This window comes from Typopeltis vanoorti, chromosome 6, assembly GCF_054136105.1.
Source record: "Typopeltis vanoorti isolate ZY-2024b chromosome 6, IOZ_Tvanoo_1.0, whole genome shotgun sequence".
NCBI classification, from domain to species: domain Eukaryota; kingdom Metazoa; phylum Arthropoda; class Arachnida; order Uropygi; family Thelyphonidae; genus Typopeltis; species Typopeltis vanoorti.
In genome coordinates, this window is record NC_143554.1 from 72,913,053 (window position 1) to 72,930,968 (window position 17,916).

At 35.1% G+C, this 17,916-nt stretch overlaps 1 protein-coding gene across 1 annotated transcript; it reads right to left on the reverse strand.

The window, feature by feature from the left end:
* Positions 1–8,468: 8,468 nt before the first annotated feature.
* On the reverse strand, positions 8,469–16,952 carry LOC150105565 (uncharacterized). The gene is made up of 5 exons (XM_090394913.1): positions 16,543–16,952; positions 14,013–14,221; positions 13,498–13,663; positions 13,197–13,328; positions 8,469–9,758 (listed from the first exon to the last, which is right to left on the reverse strand). The coding sequence occupies exons 1-5, from the start codon at positions 16,628–16,630 to the stop codon at positions 9,256–9,258; spliced, it is 1,098 nt and encodes a 365-aa protein (XP_090251039.1). The 5' UTR covers positions 16,631–16,952; the 3' UTR covers positions 8,469–9,255.
* Between the last annotated feature and the right edge of the window lie 964 nt (positions 16,953–17,916).

The following is a 17,916-nucleotide window of genomic DNA, read 5'->3' on the forward strand; positions in this document are numbered from 1 at the left end:
GTGAAAATAACTATAATTACCTTCACGTGATTAACAAGAGGTCACTGTATTCATACGCATCTAAGTAAAGCAGAACAAATATTCCGTAACCTTTGAACAGAGTTACGACAAGATTGCATATATGTACTTGGACTCTGGCAACAAAACGGGGATGATTACGAAAGCAACATCCCGGAAAGTTTTTACGTCACAAGATTTCTCAGAGTCTCCAATAGCTAGAAGGAAATTCACTGTTTGTTGGAATTGTCTGCCAACGACTTTACCTCATTCTGAGGGCTTTCCCCCATTGTGACACGGTAGTTCTTCCGTTAAGTAAACCACTCTTGTATGAGTTCTTGATTAAATATAAAATAAAATAAACAAATCCGTGTCTCTATGCAATGGACTGATTATGAATTATTTTATTTATATATTATAAATGTAAATGCGGATATTTGTGATTTGTAGATAATTTAAGCTTCATTTTTAAAAATAAAAAATAAAATAAACAATGAAAGTGTTTATTTTTTAATAATTATTATAAAATATTTTAATATAATTAATTAAAATTAATAATTAATTATTTAAAAAATAATTTAATTGATAAAAATAATAATTTAATTAGTTAATAATATGTAATTAATAAACACCAATAATAATTTAATTAATTACTAATACTTTAATTATTTAAAACATTTTTAAGCTTACTGAACAGTTCTTAGTTCTTAAAAGAACTGGGCGATGGACTGAGTCCTTGACTCTTTATCCCGTCATCTGAATGAAAAAAATCTGTCTGTGTGGATGGAGTGTTATTGAGCTAAATTGAGCTATTGAGCTAAAAAGCTCTAGTCATGGCTGGGTAACGGCAATAGCCAAGCCTTAGTTAAAACTTCATTGACTACTGTATTGCCATCCGCTACCCTGAAAGTCCTAAAAAGGACTGGAATATTATTTCATTCTAACCTATCCAAGCTTACTGAACAATAATTTTAGACCTGATTATAATAAAGATTACTCAAATTTTTATTTGGTGTTAGAATATCATGAAAAATATTTTAGGTATTTAAGTTAAACATAATTAATTACACATATTATAACATTTGATTTTAATATTCTTCTTTTTTTTAAAATACTTTTGCAAATATTTTTATCTAAGACGCAAAGAATAATTAATCCTGCTAATAGGACTACCAGATCTCTTCATGATATCTTATAATAAATTAAAAAATATATATAGTATGAAGCGAAATTAAATGAAAATCATGAATTTTATTGAATTTCATTTAATTATTTTATTTGTTTTTTAACAGATATTTAATTCTATTTCAAATAATGTAAAAAAACTTTTTTTTTTGTAATTTAATTTTATGCGAACACCAATTTGACATAATCTTTAAATGATTTCATCCTGGATTTATGGTACAAATGCAGAAAATACTGAAATACATTTGGAATAAAATTTAATAAATAATATATAATAAGTACATGTTTTACGTTTCTGTAATTCATAAATTTATGACTAATATTTTCTCTTACAAAGGAAGTAATATTTATATATGTTACTGTTGTCCTCCCTAGATGGCTCCAGGAGCAACATTTCAAATCCATCAATACTAGGATCTCTATTTCAATGCAAATGTACATACAACCAAGATACGACAGTATTTTTACCCGCTTACTTTGTTGGTGAGTAATATAATTATGGAATTACAGTAACTGAAATTTAGGCTTAGTGTGATCGAATAGTATCTGGAGTAACTCTGGAGTTCATTTTTATAACGCATTTACAGTGGCGAATTCTCGTGCTTGCTGCACGGCTCATTGCTTGAGAAAGAAGTAATATTTAGTTGTTAATAATTGCATGCATTTATAAGCATTCCATTTAGGCTTTTATTTTTGTAGACAGAAGACGTCTTAAGCTTGCGCGGCAATAATTGAGCTTTGCGTTGTGTATCGAAGGCCGATGCTTGCTCGTCTAGTCAAAGCTACCTTGGCTTGCTCGGTTGTAGGAGTTCCCAGGTGCTCGCAGCAGCACTATAATTTCATGCGCGCTCATAGCCATTTCACGTCGTCTCGCTCTGTTGCTTAAACACAGGCCATACGCAGTCAAAGTAGCTCTAGCCAGTGAGCTTCAGCCAGCCTTTACAAGTGCGCGTGTTGCTTGGGAAAATTAAGTTACAACCAACTTTTTATGGCGATGTTATTGACCAGTTCATAAAAAAGAACCGTAGGGTAGAAATTTTTTTTTTTTTTAACTAGTAAAATTTATTTGTAAGCTTCCTACAATAGTACAAAAATGTTAAATAATCATATGTGTAACCTAAGAGCAACAGCTCATCCAGGTTACGATATGCATAAAGTTACAAAAATTTATGTAATTCATTTTTATTATTGAATATTATTAATATTACATTCACTGTAACGGCAACAGATAGCGGGGAATATGAAAAGCATCTTGTTTCACTCCTAAAGACATAAATATCAAATGTCAGTCACTAAAAATCCAGGTGAGGATAATGGAGATAGAGAAGGATAGTCCTTTTTAAGACTTCCAGGATAACGTATGGCAATGCTGTGGCCAATAAAGTTTTAACTGAGGCTCGGCTATTGCCGTTACCCAGCCATGACTAGAGTTTTTACCTCAATAATACCCCATTCACACAGAATTTCTTCGATTAGATGAAGGGGTGAAGAGTCAAGAACTCAGTCTAGCTCCCCGGAAAAAAAAAAAAAAAAACTAATTTTACGTACCCCGTGTGGTGGTCGTGATAACAATAGCGCCACTGTAGCCCATGCATGTCGTAGGAGGCGACTAAAATGAGACGCAGAGTTTCGCTCCCTCAGGTTTATTCAGGAATTTTGCTCCTAGTGAGGGGGGTTTGTCCTGAGAGAGCATTTTGAGTCTCTGGGGAGGGTGTTCTCTCGCGTGGCCTGTGAGGGGGCCTTGTCGGTGGATGCTTTTCCCTGGAATATGAGTGGTTCTGCTCAGTGACGGACCCCCCCACTAACGCTGAGTTGGTGGGGGGCCGTCACTGAGGGGAACCAGTCAGTGACGGCCCCCACGTCGTTGAGGGGAACCAACGCTGAGTTGGACGATCTTTCGGCCACTATGGAGTGGTCTAGGGATCGTTCTAATTTTTAAACAGGGCTTTACTTACATATCGGCCCATGCATGTCGTACCAGGCGACTAAAATGGGTACCCAGGGAGGGTAATGGATGGCAGTGTTGTAGCCAATGAAGTTTTAAATGAGGTTGGCTATTGCCGTTTCCCCTCCTGCCTTGATCAGAGCTTATAGCACTACATTTTCTTCTACAGATAACCGGGAATATGAAAAGCATTCTTGCTTCACCCATCGAACCAAAAAAATAAAATAAAAAAACTAATTTTACGTACATTTTTTTATGCATGAAAACAGTTTCTACTCGGTACATCTGCAAATTCAGAAGAATTAGCTTGTGGTAATTTGTATAACTGACGATTTCGAGTAGAAATGGGTACATATTCAAATTTCCGTATGGACCCGCAAAAGGAATCACGTAGTAGCACTCAATAGAAGAAAGGGAAAAGAGTGCCCTAAGCGAATTGTGTTTGATGGAAGCTCTTTTCGGGGAGGAATAAAGTTGCAAACTTGGACGTCTTGTAATCTCTCAAAGACATCATCTAGATCACGTTTCTCAACCTTTCTAAGTGAAAGGACCAGTAAAATGCCTAAAATAAATCTACGGAGTATATCATCATTGAACAAAGTTTTAATTTTTATTAAACGTATAAATAATATGATATAATTATGTACTGCTTTTTTTTTTAATGCGATGATCGAGCTTCTCGGCCCTTGCAGAGTTGCTTGATATCTAACTCAATATTGGTCAGGTCGAAAATCGGCACGCACGCACGCACACACACACACACACACACACACACACACACACACACACACACACACACACACACACACACACACACACACACACACACACACACACACTAAGACGATTTCTGTCATTTGTTTTTATTTGAAGTAGATTTGAAAATCCTTTCTTACAAAGATTGTAGAAAACTGCATGGCGATTTTCAATACTTCCTTAGATAATTCGGGAAATTCACTTCTCACTGAAGGCGAGATTCAGAATCGAGCCAAACCAAGATCACGGAATTGCATTTTAAGTTCACTATCACTTGAAAGTTCAATTAACTGTTCTTTTTTTCGAAAGCGAAAGATCGTTCTCATGACTAAGCCAGAAATGGATCGCGAATCCACAGAAATTTCTTATAAAAGTTATTCGGAAAATATGTTTCAAAATTCTGTTTTAGGGTTTTGAGGTGGTCACAAACCCTTTTCAGGAACTCAGAATCAACAAAAAGATCATTTTCCACTAAAAATTATTCCAATGTTGGAAAAGGTGCAAATTGTCTGTCTTTTGCATAATTAATTCATAACACCAGTTTGTTTTTCTCGGGTGCCTTTGTTTTGTCGTAGAAATCAAGAACAGTTAAAGAATTTCCCTGAAGGGAGAGATTTAGTTCATTTAATTTCGAAAAAAAAAAAAATGTCTGAAAGATAGGATAGCGTTGATAACCATGCTTCGTCAACAAGGACTGATGCAAAATCAGAATTATGTACATTTACAAACAATAAAACTTCGTGCCTTAATTGAAATGACCTTGTTAGTACTTTGACCCTGGAAAGCCAGCGAATTTCAGAATGAAGCAAAAGTTGTATATATTCACTGCCAATTTCATCGCAGAGTACTGAAAACAACCAGTTATTTAACGGTCGAGCCTTAATAAAATTAACTAGCTTTACAGCGTTGTATAGCACAGTTTTAAATTCTGGTGGTTTTCCTTTGGAGACTAACGCTTCCCTATGTACACGTATGAAACAATGTACCCAATTCATATCCGGAGCTACTTCCTTGACCTTAGAAACAACCCCACTATGCCTGCCTGCCTGTAAGGGCGCGAGCTCCATCCGAACAGAAGCCCATACATTACATCACTGCCATAACATTAATTCTGCGACCGACAGAATTAATGTCATTTGAAAGAGGAATCAAATCAACATCTTTTAGTAACTTGTAGCCAAACATAGGTTTTACCACATCTTTTATAGCTGGAAGTAGTACATTTTCCCCGATAGAATGAGCTTTCCCTGTTTTCGTGCGCAAACTTAAGAGATAGGATGCTTCCAGTGCCTTGTTATTAATCAAACCATGGCCGAAACTATATCTTTCCCAAGATTTAATGAACAGCGTCGCCAAAAATTCAATTGGCTTATTTTTCACATCGCAATGTTTAGTTTCTAAATGTCGTCGGAGTTTCGCAGGTTTCATGCACTCGTTCGACAACACTTCATAACAGAAAACACGTTGGGGGTTTCTGTTCACTTTCATCTCCACACCAAGTAAACCCGAATTCCAAATAAGAACTGTTATATTTCCTACTGTAATTTTTCTTTGAACTGCTTAATTAAAAGAAACACACGTATTAACCACAAGGAAAATTATTTAATTGTAAATATTTCATCCTAAGTATCTTAGGACATCATCAGTACAGTATTTAAACAAAAATTAGGAATAACATACAGTTAGGGCGCATGATTACAATAGAATTTCATTAAACGTGCGTAACGTGTTACAGAAAAAATAAATTAATTAAAAATAATAATAAAAAATAATAATAAAAAAATAAAAATTAATTATTTAACACAATTTTGTATGACAATTTCCCATACTTTAGGAATAGTAAGAACGTCGTTGCGGTTTAAGTTTGGTCTCTGTAGTAGGGCTTCAGAACTTCCTTTGTATAAACGTTCATGTTTATAAAAAGATCTATGTAAAAGTTTAGACTTTTCCCAATGGATCCTATGATTTGGATTTTCAATTTCGTGTTGAGAGAGGCCAGATTTCTGCGGTTTAAAAAGACGAATGTGGTCTTGATGTTCCGAGATGCGTTTCTGAACAGACCTACCTGTCTGTCCATAGTAAGACAATTTGCATGAGCATGGAATCTCATAAACACCAGGCAACATCAAAGGTGAGAGTTTGTCCTTAGGAGAAGGTAACAAGTTGTAAATTTGGTTGATAGGTTTGTAAGTAGTGGCAAAATTGTATTTCTTCATAATTTTAGAAAGAGGTTCGGAGATGCCTTTGACGTAAGGTATGGGAATCCTATGGACTTCTTCCTGTCTGGTTTAATGTGGGGAGAAGTGACTGATGATTTTTTGAGTTGTTTTCGGATTATATCCATTTAGGATGGCTGTATTTTTGATTACTTCTAATTCCTGGTTTAAAGATTCTTCAGAGGAGCAGAATTTGTCTGCTCTGGAAACTAGTGATTTAATAATGCCAGATTTCTGAGATGGATGATGAGCGGAAGAATTGTGAATGTAGCGACCTGAGAATGTAGGCTTGCGAAAGACAGACGCGGCGATAGAACCGTCTTCTTTTCTTTGGATGTGTAAATCCAAAAAGGAGATACCCTGTGGAGATTATTTTTCTAACGTAAAGTTGATGCGATGATGAAGAAGGTTAATTTTATCTAGAAACAGCTGTAATTCATGTTCGGGATGATCCCAGACTGCAAATACGTCGTCGACATATCTTAACCAAATTTTTGGTTTGGGTTCAAAAGGGAATATTTTTTCTTCAAGGTGTTCTAAAAACAAGTTTGCTAGGTTTGGTGATAAAGGAGATTCCATTGCTGTTCCTTCTTCTTGCTTGTAAATTTGACCTTTTCAGGTGAAGTAACCTGATGCAATAACAAACTTGAACAATTCAACTATATCAGACGGAAATTTTTGAGTTAGTAATTCTATTGCTCTTCTTTATGGGGAATATTTGTGAAGAGGGAGACAATGTCGAAGCTGATTAACAAGTCAGTTTTTGATAGTTGAATATCTTTAATTTTTGTGAGAAACTCAGTAGAATTTTGGATTGAAGAGACTGAGTGGCCTATGTGAGGGCGGAGAAAGTTAGATAAGAATCTTGATAACTTGTAAGTTGGACTGCTGATACAGTCTACGACGGGTCTAAGGGGAACATTAGTTTTATTCTAGGAGGTCTTGCATGGTATGTCTTAAGTTTTTTCCTAGAATTTATTGCTTACCTAATATAAATTCTAGGATTTAAGGACTGCTGATATAGTCTGAGTGTTGATAAATATATCAACCAACTGGGAAAAATGTGACTGAGGAAACAGTAGGAAGGACTTTGTGTCATTACTTTAGTAGTGAATTTGATTTATTTATTTATTTTTATTTTTTTATATTGGGCTCATATACGAGAGGTTGGCTGGCCAACCTATAGTACTTTAGTACCGTATATGGGTAGTGGGTTAGAAAAGGAGAAACTTGTTTACATTTGATTTAAAAGCCTGTTTGTTGTATTCCTTGGGAAATACGTCGGGGGGGAAGACTTCCACAGTACCGCAGTAGCAGGGATGAAGGAGGAGGAAAAGAAATTTGTTCTGTGGGTTTCAATGTGTACTGTGAAAGGATGTTGGGCAGCAGCTGTACGTGTTCCAATGGGCTTATTACAGAGTGTGGGACTTATTGATGCTGTTTCAGATGAACTTTCCGGTGGAAATATTTATAGAATATACAAATCGCAGAGACCAAGCGCCTATGTGAAAGTGAGGGGAGGAATATGGAGAAGGAAAATACAGGAGGATAGCGTTTAAACACAGTGGAATGTTGTGTTTTTACCATCAGAAAAATTCACGTGTTTTGACAAAAGGTATTTAATTCTTTCCTTATAAGATGTAATCAAAACGATCGGTAATCTATTAACTGCATAGAATATCTTGTAGGTGCGAAATCGTTCTTCCAAGTTATGATGATATCGAAATACATTTTCCAGGTATATATTTATTTAAAGTATATTTGATTTATATTTTATTCAGTTTAAAACGAACAGATGCAAGGGTACAAACAGATTTATCTTATTAATGGAAAAAAGTTACTCGTTATAGATCCTTAAAAGCTCAACGTAATATTACGAGTAGAATAAAAACAAGATAATCAGCATAGCACCATAACCACGTGTTGTGTTATCCACTCATAAACAGCAGCTCTACTTACAACAAAACGAAAACCAGACACGTGCAATATGACGTGCATAAGAATGCTATCAACATCACTATCGACAGCAAGAATTTAATTCAGTTGTTGACAAAACCAATTTTATTAATGAAATATCATTTGACTTCAAGGATGTAATAATGTTTGGGATTATTTTAGGTGAGAATCTAATTTCATTGCCCAGTGTGAGACCATTTGCCTGCTTGTTGAAATTGCCTTGTTGAAATTGCCGGTTGCCTTGAATTAGCTTGAAAAAGAGTTCCTTGGAGTGTAGAGCAGGCTTCAGATTATACCAAAATAAATAAAAACCTTTGCCTACCAACTGTTCTAACCTACTATCTATAGGTTAATAAGCATTCGTGGGTGGGAGTTACAAGAAAACACAGAAAAGGCGTATTATAAATATTTATTACATAGCGAAAAGGCTAATATATACAGCAGACGGAACAGTAATCTCCTTTTGCGTCTTTGAAGAATGGAGTATCGCTCCATCCTCAAATTCTACCTTAGTTAACAAAATCCTAAACAAAAAATCTCTATAAACAAATCGTTTACAAGATCATATACAAAAATAAACAAGTTCAATTTTCAGTACATCACAGATGTTAAAAATATTGCTTATTCTACAAATTTCATATATACAAGTTATATACAGAGATGCAGTCGGTTTTGACGATGCCCTTTGGTTATAAAGACCTCGGTTCAAATCCCGTCTTAGATACGAAAAACTTTATCAGAGCTTTTCAACTGAAGATGGGTTAGCCGGTCTCCATTACTTTTTTGAAAAAAACAATGGAGCGATTTTCACAATACTAATACTGTATGTTATGAAATAATAAAGTACTCATGAAGTACGTACTATAACATATAAGTTTTATATGAAAAATGCAATGAAAGACAATCTCAAGTCATTGTCAAGAATATTAGAATTGTCCACGACTCCCCTGTAATATATGTACACGGCTCTCACTTATATCCAGTTCGGCAAAATTATGAACTCCATTTTAATACTTATGACTAGTAATAGCGGATGGGTATCGAAGAGTTCAAAAAGTTCAACCTCGACCGATTCTCCAATTTCACAGAACCATGTCAAGGGTTTCCGCATTTAGTGAAAGCGCTGGAAAAAGAAATGAATGCAATATGGATTATTATTTTATCAAATATGGATCCAAAGGAGGAGGAAATTATATTTTCTTATTCTTTGTAAGGGGGAGGAGGTGGAAAGAGTTCATTATCAGAACACCCTTGGTTATTTTGTTGATTCCAGTTATTTTTATGATAACTACTAGTGGGTAGCAAAGAAGTTGAATCTCTGGTCGTATCCAACTTATCTGTGGAATGATAGACTGGCTTGTCTTTGAAATACTTTACTGCCACTTCGTACGGAGGCGGTGAAAGGTCCGAAAGTTCTCTGGGAGTTGTACTAGGTTGCCGTAAGGAAGGTAAAGGTGGTGCTGATGGAGATGACTGATCTGCTGGGGATGTGGACTCGCTGACTGCAAGAGGGGGAGGAGGAGGAGGAGGAGGAGGAGGAGAAGGAGGAGGAACGAAACGAAATCCACTGGCGATTCTATTAGCATTGGATTCTGTAGTGGATGATGCAGAACGTTTGCGTTCCCGTCGAACAATAAGAATTATAAATAAAATGAATATCACTGCAATGAAGATTAAGCCTATGATGGACGCGGGTTCCTGACCTACAGGAAGAAAATTAATAAATAAATAATACGGATTAGCATCATAACTCAGCAAATAGAACAATATATTCAATAAATAAAATGCATAAAACAAAGCCATACAGGTGATATTAAAAAAAAATTGAATGGTCCTAAAAATACAGAGGAGGCAATTAGACTTATTGACCCATCTTTTACCAACTCACTCCCCGCACTTTCGCACAGACGTTTGGTTTCCGTAATATGTATATCCTACAAATATTTGCATTGGAAATGCTCATCTGAAATAACATCAATAATTTCCACATTTAGTACTAAGCCTATTGGAACACGTGCAGCTGCTGCTCAAAATCCCTTCACAGGGCACCTTGAAACTCACAGAACAAGTTTCTTTTCCTCTTCCTTCATCCCTGCAACTGCTATATTATGGAAAACAGTGGTCCCCCTGACGTATTTCCCAAGGAATACAATTTAGAATCATTTAAATCAAATGTAAACAAGTTCCTCCCTTCCCAACCCACTACCCACACACTGTACTAATGTACTATAGGTTGATCAGTCAACATTTAGTGTATGAGCTCAACATTAAAAAAAAAAAAAAAAAAAAGTACGTGAGATACTAAGATTAAAATTTTTAAATTTCGTGACGATGGTATTTATCGAACACTGAGATAGACCGCAGGCTAAATTTATCCTACTGCTGTTGCTGTAAGGTAAGTTTAGCCTGCGTTAAAATTTAAAATTTTAAAGTTAAAATTTATTAACACAGTTATCAGTAGATGTGACAATCTCAGTGATTCTTAACCGTGGAGCCGCGGAAAATATATAGAAAGTTTCTAGTTTTTAAAATTTTGACATCTCTTAAAAGAATTATTTTTTCCTCTTTATTTTACTTTGGTTTCACACTTGCATCGTTTTGTATTAGTATTCTGAATTATGCAGTTTGATGCAGTAGTTTGTTTTTTGGTGGCGCCACAAGTCGACTTTTCGCTACTGTGCAACACTGCAAGTCGTGATATCTGCCCACTGGACGTGTGATAGAAGTGATTCTCTGAAGTTTTAAACAATACTAGTAGGAATGCATAAAACTTAATGATGTGCTACTTGTGTGAAATTACTTTTCGAAACTTTCAGTGCTATACTAAATATTACATTTATTATAATATACTATATTAAATTTAAAATAAAAGGCAAATTTGAAAAAGAAATTATAATATTTAGGAAAATTAGATAATAAATTTAGGTAATGTTAATATACCTTTTTAATTTTAAAAGATATTTCTTAATAAGTAAGTTTTGTGTAATCTAGAGATGTTGGAGGAGAGAATGGAATCAATCGACCGTCAAATGCGGTGATTGATTCACTCAACACTCAATCGAATGCCTTTGGAAGGTAATGGATGGCAATGCTGTAGCCAATAAAGTTCTAACTGAGGCTCGGCTATTGCTGTTACCCTCCTGCCATGATCAGAGCTTTAATAGCTCAATAACACTTTATCCATACACTGTCCTCTACAGATAACGGGGAAGATGAAAAGCATTCTTACTTCGCCCCTTTAAGCCAGTCCTTATAAGGATAAGGACTAGAGATGATCATAGCTCAGATCTATCCGCTAATTAATAGAAATAGCAAACTCAGCAACAGAATCGAATTGCAACTGTACCAGATGACGATTCGTCCTATAATCACCTATGCCTCTCCGGCCTGGAGCCACACCTCTAATGCTAACATTATCAAAATACAGCAAGTGCAGAATAAGTGCTTGAGAATGATTCTGAACGCCCCGTGGTATGTTAGAAACAATCAACTCCACACAGACACAAATATTCCCTATATTTTCTCTTTTCTACAATCCTTAGCAACCAAGTTTTTCCTAAAGACGTCCACACATCCCAACGATTTGGTTCAGCAAGCTGCAGCATACGAGGCAACGGACATATTCAAATATAGAAGACCAAAAGCTATATTAGCCTCCTTTAGTGATGCATAATCTCCATGCCCATTCAGGGCGAGCAATCTGCTCATAAATTTTACCTTCACTGTAACCACAAGATAGCGGGGAATATGAAAAGCATCTTGCTGTACCACTAAAGCCATAAATGTCAATTATCAATTGTCTAGAGATGAATAAGAGTATAGTATTATTAAAATGATCTTAAAATTACCTCCCGTATAAAATGAGCAAACAAAGAACATTATTTGATTTCCTAAATATAAATATAAATATAAATACGCCTGGTACTTCAAAATGAACACTTGAAAATCGTGTTATTGATAATTTCAAGTATGATGTAAACTCGTATGAAACAGTAAATAAAGCCAGTCGTAAATGTAAAAAAAAAAAAAAATAAGTAAAAATTAAACAAAAGAAATATGATAACGTTATATAAAATTCAGATTTATTAGTATAGAAATAGATGAAATTCAAAAACCTCTGAAATGAATGTCTGGAACCAAATAAATTAAGAAAGTATTTAGAAACGAAGCATCAGCAATATAAAGATAAACCAACAGAGTTTTTTATTTAAGAAAAAAATGATGAACTGAAAAACCAGAAGAATGCAGTAGCTGTTAGAAATAAATAAATAAGTAAAAGTTTCGTAAAGAAGAAAAGTTTGGTTCAATTTTGGATACATATCCGGATTGAATATTGCCAATCAAAATATGTTGCGTTTTTTTTCTGCATATTTTGTGACAAGGGATTTTCGACAATGGTAAATATTAAAACGAAACAAAGAAATAGACTCCTGCATGGGAATAGCAATGAGTAACACAGTTGAAGCAAGATTAAACAAATTAGTAAAGATGTTAAACAACAGAGGTCTCATTAAAATGCATTTAAATAAAGTTGATTTCTGTTTTCTGATTTTTTTAAAAATTTTTTTATTATAATCAATAAGTAAAACCACTATTTTTTTAAAAAAAGTTTAATAATAATAATAATAATAATAATTATTATTATTATTATTATTATTATTATTATTATTATTATGTTACCACAAACTAGGGAGCCACGAAAATATTTTAGGACACTTAGAGGACCGCGACTACTAAAAGGTTAAGAACCACTGCCTTAAGCTTTGCGAAAATTATTCTAATTTTTTTTTTTTTTTGAGTAACTGACGTAAGTCGATGCTTTATTTACGTCATTGATGCTCATATATGACTGCTTAAAAATGTTATTAAACCATTACATACATCTACGGGGGGAAGGGAAGGCAGTGATTCACTAAACGGTCTTGAACCTGACGTCTCATATGACGGAGATATGTCTGTATTGCTTATGAAGCGTTGTCTGTTCACATTAGTAGAAATATAGTGTAATCTTACAAGTCAAAATAAATTTAATTCTAAAATATGATTTAATAAAAGCTGCAGATGTTTTCTGTGACTTTCAAGGCATCTTGAAAGTCACACTTTGTATTCTTAATATGTTGATAAGAAAAGTTAAAAGTTACCTGTAATGAATGGTGGGTTGTGAGCATCCAGTTTGCTGTTATCTCCGCAGGTATTGTGAGGGTAGTTTATTAGATCCTTCGAAATGCATCTACCGTTGTTGCATTTAAATCTGTCTGACCCACAGTAAGTATCTGAATGAGGAAAACGGGGAAACCAACCAAAAACATATAATCTAACAGTAATACATCATAAGATTATTGCAATGATCTGATTTCCAAGTATTAAAGAAAATTTGAAATCCAATTAAAAAATAATTGCAATTGATTGGTATTATTAAAAGTGAACTTCACGAAAACTTGCAGCTGAATCCAGTGAAGGTGAGTTGAAAGGCATATCGATAAACTGACCAGGAGAACGATCGTTTTCTTGTTTTAAATCTTAGCTTCATCGGTCCGTCTGTGAAGTACGATTTTGATTCATTTATGTCGTCGTAGTACAAACACAGCTTCTCATTTGCGTGAACAATCTAAAGAAGAGATATAACTTACGTTCAGTTTAGATTAAATAAAAATGCAGTGAATGGAATATTACCTAAGGTATATTTGTATTTTTTTTAAATATTGGAATAAAAAAAGAGCGTATTTTTAATTCACTTTGAAGGCGATGGATGATGATGCTTTGATTAAAGTGTTGATCATTGACCACCGACAGATCGCAAATTTCAAAAATTAGGACATGGTTTAAAATTGAAACAATGAGCTGAGGTAATATTAATTGGCACCGCATTGCTAGCTAGCGATGCAATTTTAATAGACTTTTAATGTTAATAATAACGCATCGTTTCATAAAGATGACAGGAAGAAACAGGTTCTTACCTGTAAATAATCGTTACAGTTCTCAAAGTCTATTTGTCTAATGGAAACTGTGATGCCATAGCCTGGAGGGGGATTCAGTATTATAAGGCAGTTTCTATCAACTTCATAAAAACCCCGAGTCTGTAAAATTCCGGCAGACTTAAGACCAGTTGAGGTAAGATTGAACCACACCGTTTGCTCTGACAGTGTACAATAGTCATTGATGTAATCTAGGAATAAAATAATACATAAAATCAATGAAGCCATGTCAATGGATAATAATGTTTAGTTCAGTGAGTGTTATCTCAATAACTGAAACAAATGTGAAGTACAATATCATTAAATATAGCTGAGTATTATAAGCAACTATCCCGATTGCAAAGGTGAGCATCCAATGAATATCCTGCCATGTTAGAACTATTAGTCGTGTTTTTTTTTTCGCTGACTACATTTTAACGGTATCATAACCGCTAAATTGTAGTGACGTTTCTTTTATTAGTAAAACACGGTTCTTTTATTGGTATTGTTGCATTATCTTTCAAATATTAAAAGAAAAGAAAAACTTTTCCTAGGACGTACCTGTTGTAATAGATGCATCGTCCCATGAAACATCGACTAAAATAAGAATTTCAATCCCCCTCAGTCAGAATCCCGCCTACTAAAAATTACAGGTTGTCAAAGTATGGTGTGCATCAATATGAATACCTTCGATGGGCCCATGATTTAGATAACCCAGAAAGTATGCTAGACAGGAGAATATGGTAGCGTTTCCCACCCTAACACATGAGAGACTGTGGTCTCACACACCGGATAATGAAAATCATCGACTAAGAAGACACGTTTGTGGAGTTATTCCCACAATCGATGCACAGCCAAGAGGAAGACCATCAATAATTACGCGGGCAAATATCGAATTTCAGAAACGGACACAAACTCGGTAAAAATAGAACAAGAATGCCACATATTACATATTTAAACTTACAATAAAAATAGACCTACACCATTAAAAAATGCACTGAAAAATAAATCTGATCAAATAAGAAAAAAAAATACACATTCACTTATAAAAACAAGAAAGTAACATATACAAAGAATCCTACGCTCAGTAATGACATATGTAGAGGATATTTTGTGGGGAACGTGTGTATGATAGTATGTTTTTTTTTTTTTTTTTGAGGCGGGGTCAAATGGGTGAGTGTCTTTCAGCTAGCGGCAGTTTTTTTTTTTGGGGGGGGGGACGGTGGAGAGATGTGTTTCTCGAAAGCCTGGCGGCCCTCAGAGAGGTACCTTGACAATTTAGCGTAAGAAAAACGAGCAAATCGCCACCCCCAAACATAAAAAAGAAAGAAAACGAAAACAGAAACACGTGCCTCAAGAACCAAACACCTCTTCTGGCCTGTGGCCCTAGAGAACTATCCTAATGTACGCCAACTTTCGTCACCTCAAAAAATAATAATAACTAAAATAAATAATAATAATAATAAATAAACCATCCTGTTTCCCCTACAAAACTCACCCACCAACGCTGGCAGCCACCGCAAAAAACAAGAACTTTGCCCACCACTTCAAAACACACACACACACGCGCGCGCACACACTTCGCTCCGCTGTAAAGAGCACACTACCACACTCACCTGCCTCCACAAAATACGTACTCTGCTCCAAAAAATATCATGTCCCATTTTCCCCTTTAATAGTATCATGGTGTAACATTTCCATTATTCATCTTTCCTATTCACTTGCTTTGTTGAAAGTGAATCAACGAGTCAAGCTCCTCTTTTTCATAATGCCATATGGTTTCGTTCTCCCTCATATTGGTTCATGGGTTGGTGTACACTATACTACTGGTAGATACGAGTGTGTTATGATGAATTAATGAAGACCAAACTTGATGTAGAATCATCTCTTGTTTAGCATGAATGGGATTCCACTAATTCCCGAATTCTTCTCTTAATTACCTTTTCCAGTACCTTTACATCTCACACCCCACCTCAAAAACCGCCAACGTACAAAACATCCCATTCGTCAAAATAATAATAATAATAATAATAATAATAATAATAATTAGCTGATTGTAGCTTAATTTCTTAAAATAACACGTGCACACATAAACTGTAGGGGAAAAAAATCTACGAAAATAAATATAGGACAACAAACAAGTAAACAATCAAAATAATATTACAAGATATCCACTTCAAGAAAATCTACTAAGAGAAAGCATATTAAAATAACTTGAAGCCATTTTAATTTTAAAAAAATTATGCATATATCCGCAAATTGTTTTTAATATTCCGCTTAGTGGTGTGTTGATCGCCATAGTGACATCACTTCCGGTAACGCCTCAAATGCACCGCCTACTAAGTCACATGGTTTAGACTACGTCTATGCTTATCCAAAAGTAGGCTAGTAATATGCTTTTACTGTATGCTGAAGAGTAATTAATTAATTGTGATCTACTGCTATTTCGATAACATTATTTTTCCCATGTTAGATATCATAACTTTTATTAACTATACGAAAACATGGAAGGAGTAAAAAATAGATCACTTACATGGCTGAAGTCTATAATATGCTGTTAAGTGTCCAGTAAGCACTGCAATAATGACCAAACTCCACCTTAATATCCAGCTGCAAACCATATTTATTAGAAATGCGCAGATAATCTACTCCTGATTCTGCATTTTTAAATGATTATTAAACAAATATTTCACTTATACCCTTTGTGTTTTGCGGTAAATCACTACTCTCTGCTTAACAGTGAGAGAAATTCCTTGAAAAGTAGAGGGCGCAACCTACTCGACGACACAAAATACGAAACGTATTTCCAGTGTGATGTAAACAACATTCAGAGGCATTGCCGTCTGTGAAAATTACATTACTCTCATATGATTAGCAAGAGTTCACTGTGTTCATATGAAACCTGAGTAAAATATGACAAATATTTCTCAACCACTCAACAGAGTTACGTTAATTTACGTCTATATACTTTGACTCCGGCAGCTAAAAATAGTTGAATACGAAAGCTACTTCCCAGAAAGTTTCACGTCACCGACGTCATTTAAGTGACGTCAAAATTCAAACTCTCCAATAGCTAAAAAGGAAGCCACTGTCGGTTGGAGTTGTTGGGTTAAAAATAAAATAAGTCCATATTACATCCCATATTGTTTCTTAGCCGAATAAGAAACTCAAAGAGCTTCATGCCGAATATAGAAACTATATAAAGTTCGGCGAATTGAAGCCTTTGGCTCTTCATATAATTTTGTAATTTTTAGGACACCTTCTTGGCAATTCTCATAGAAGGGATGTAAGTTCTGTTCGCTACAAACTTGGTATTAACTAGGTCTACCTACTGATTGCCTGAAGTCCCTATTTCCAGCAACCCTGAGAGAGAAAGCTCCATGTTTCAGAATCCAGTCCCTGATCCTAGTGGTAGGATCGTTTGCAATCTATTTTTTTTTCTATTGTTGTCTAATTTTGCCTTGTGCCTGTTTGCAGTCTTCCGCCTCTAGCTAGTCTAGTAGGAGATTTCATCAAACAGGGAACGCTTGGCCCTGGTTCTGAAGGTCCTTCCATTCTGGGACTTAGTTTTTTTTTCTCTAAATCATGATTTCTTTTTCACCGTGAGTCAGGACCCTTGGCATCGAAGCGAACGCCGACACACCGAAGAGGATGTTGGTGAAAAGTTCTTAGCGAAGCAGTAGGGGCAGAAAATATAGTTGGCTTTACCCCTTATGGAGCAGGCAGGTTCCAGGTAGTAGTAAAGAATGTGGAGGCCAGGAACAAGTTAAGTAAATGACTAGAATGTCAAGGGAAAAAAATTTTTCCCTTTGTAGTAGGGAGTGTTTTCAAGACAATAAGAATAGAGAGGTTCCTTGTAGAATATCTGGAGGGGGGTAACCGAAATATTCAAAAAAGCGTTTTCGAA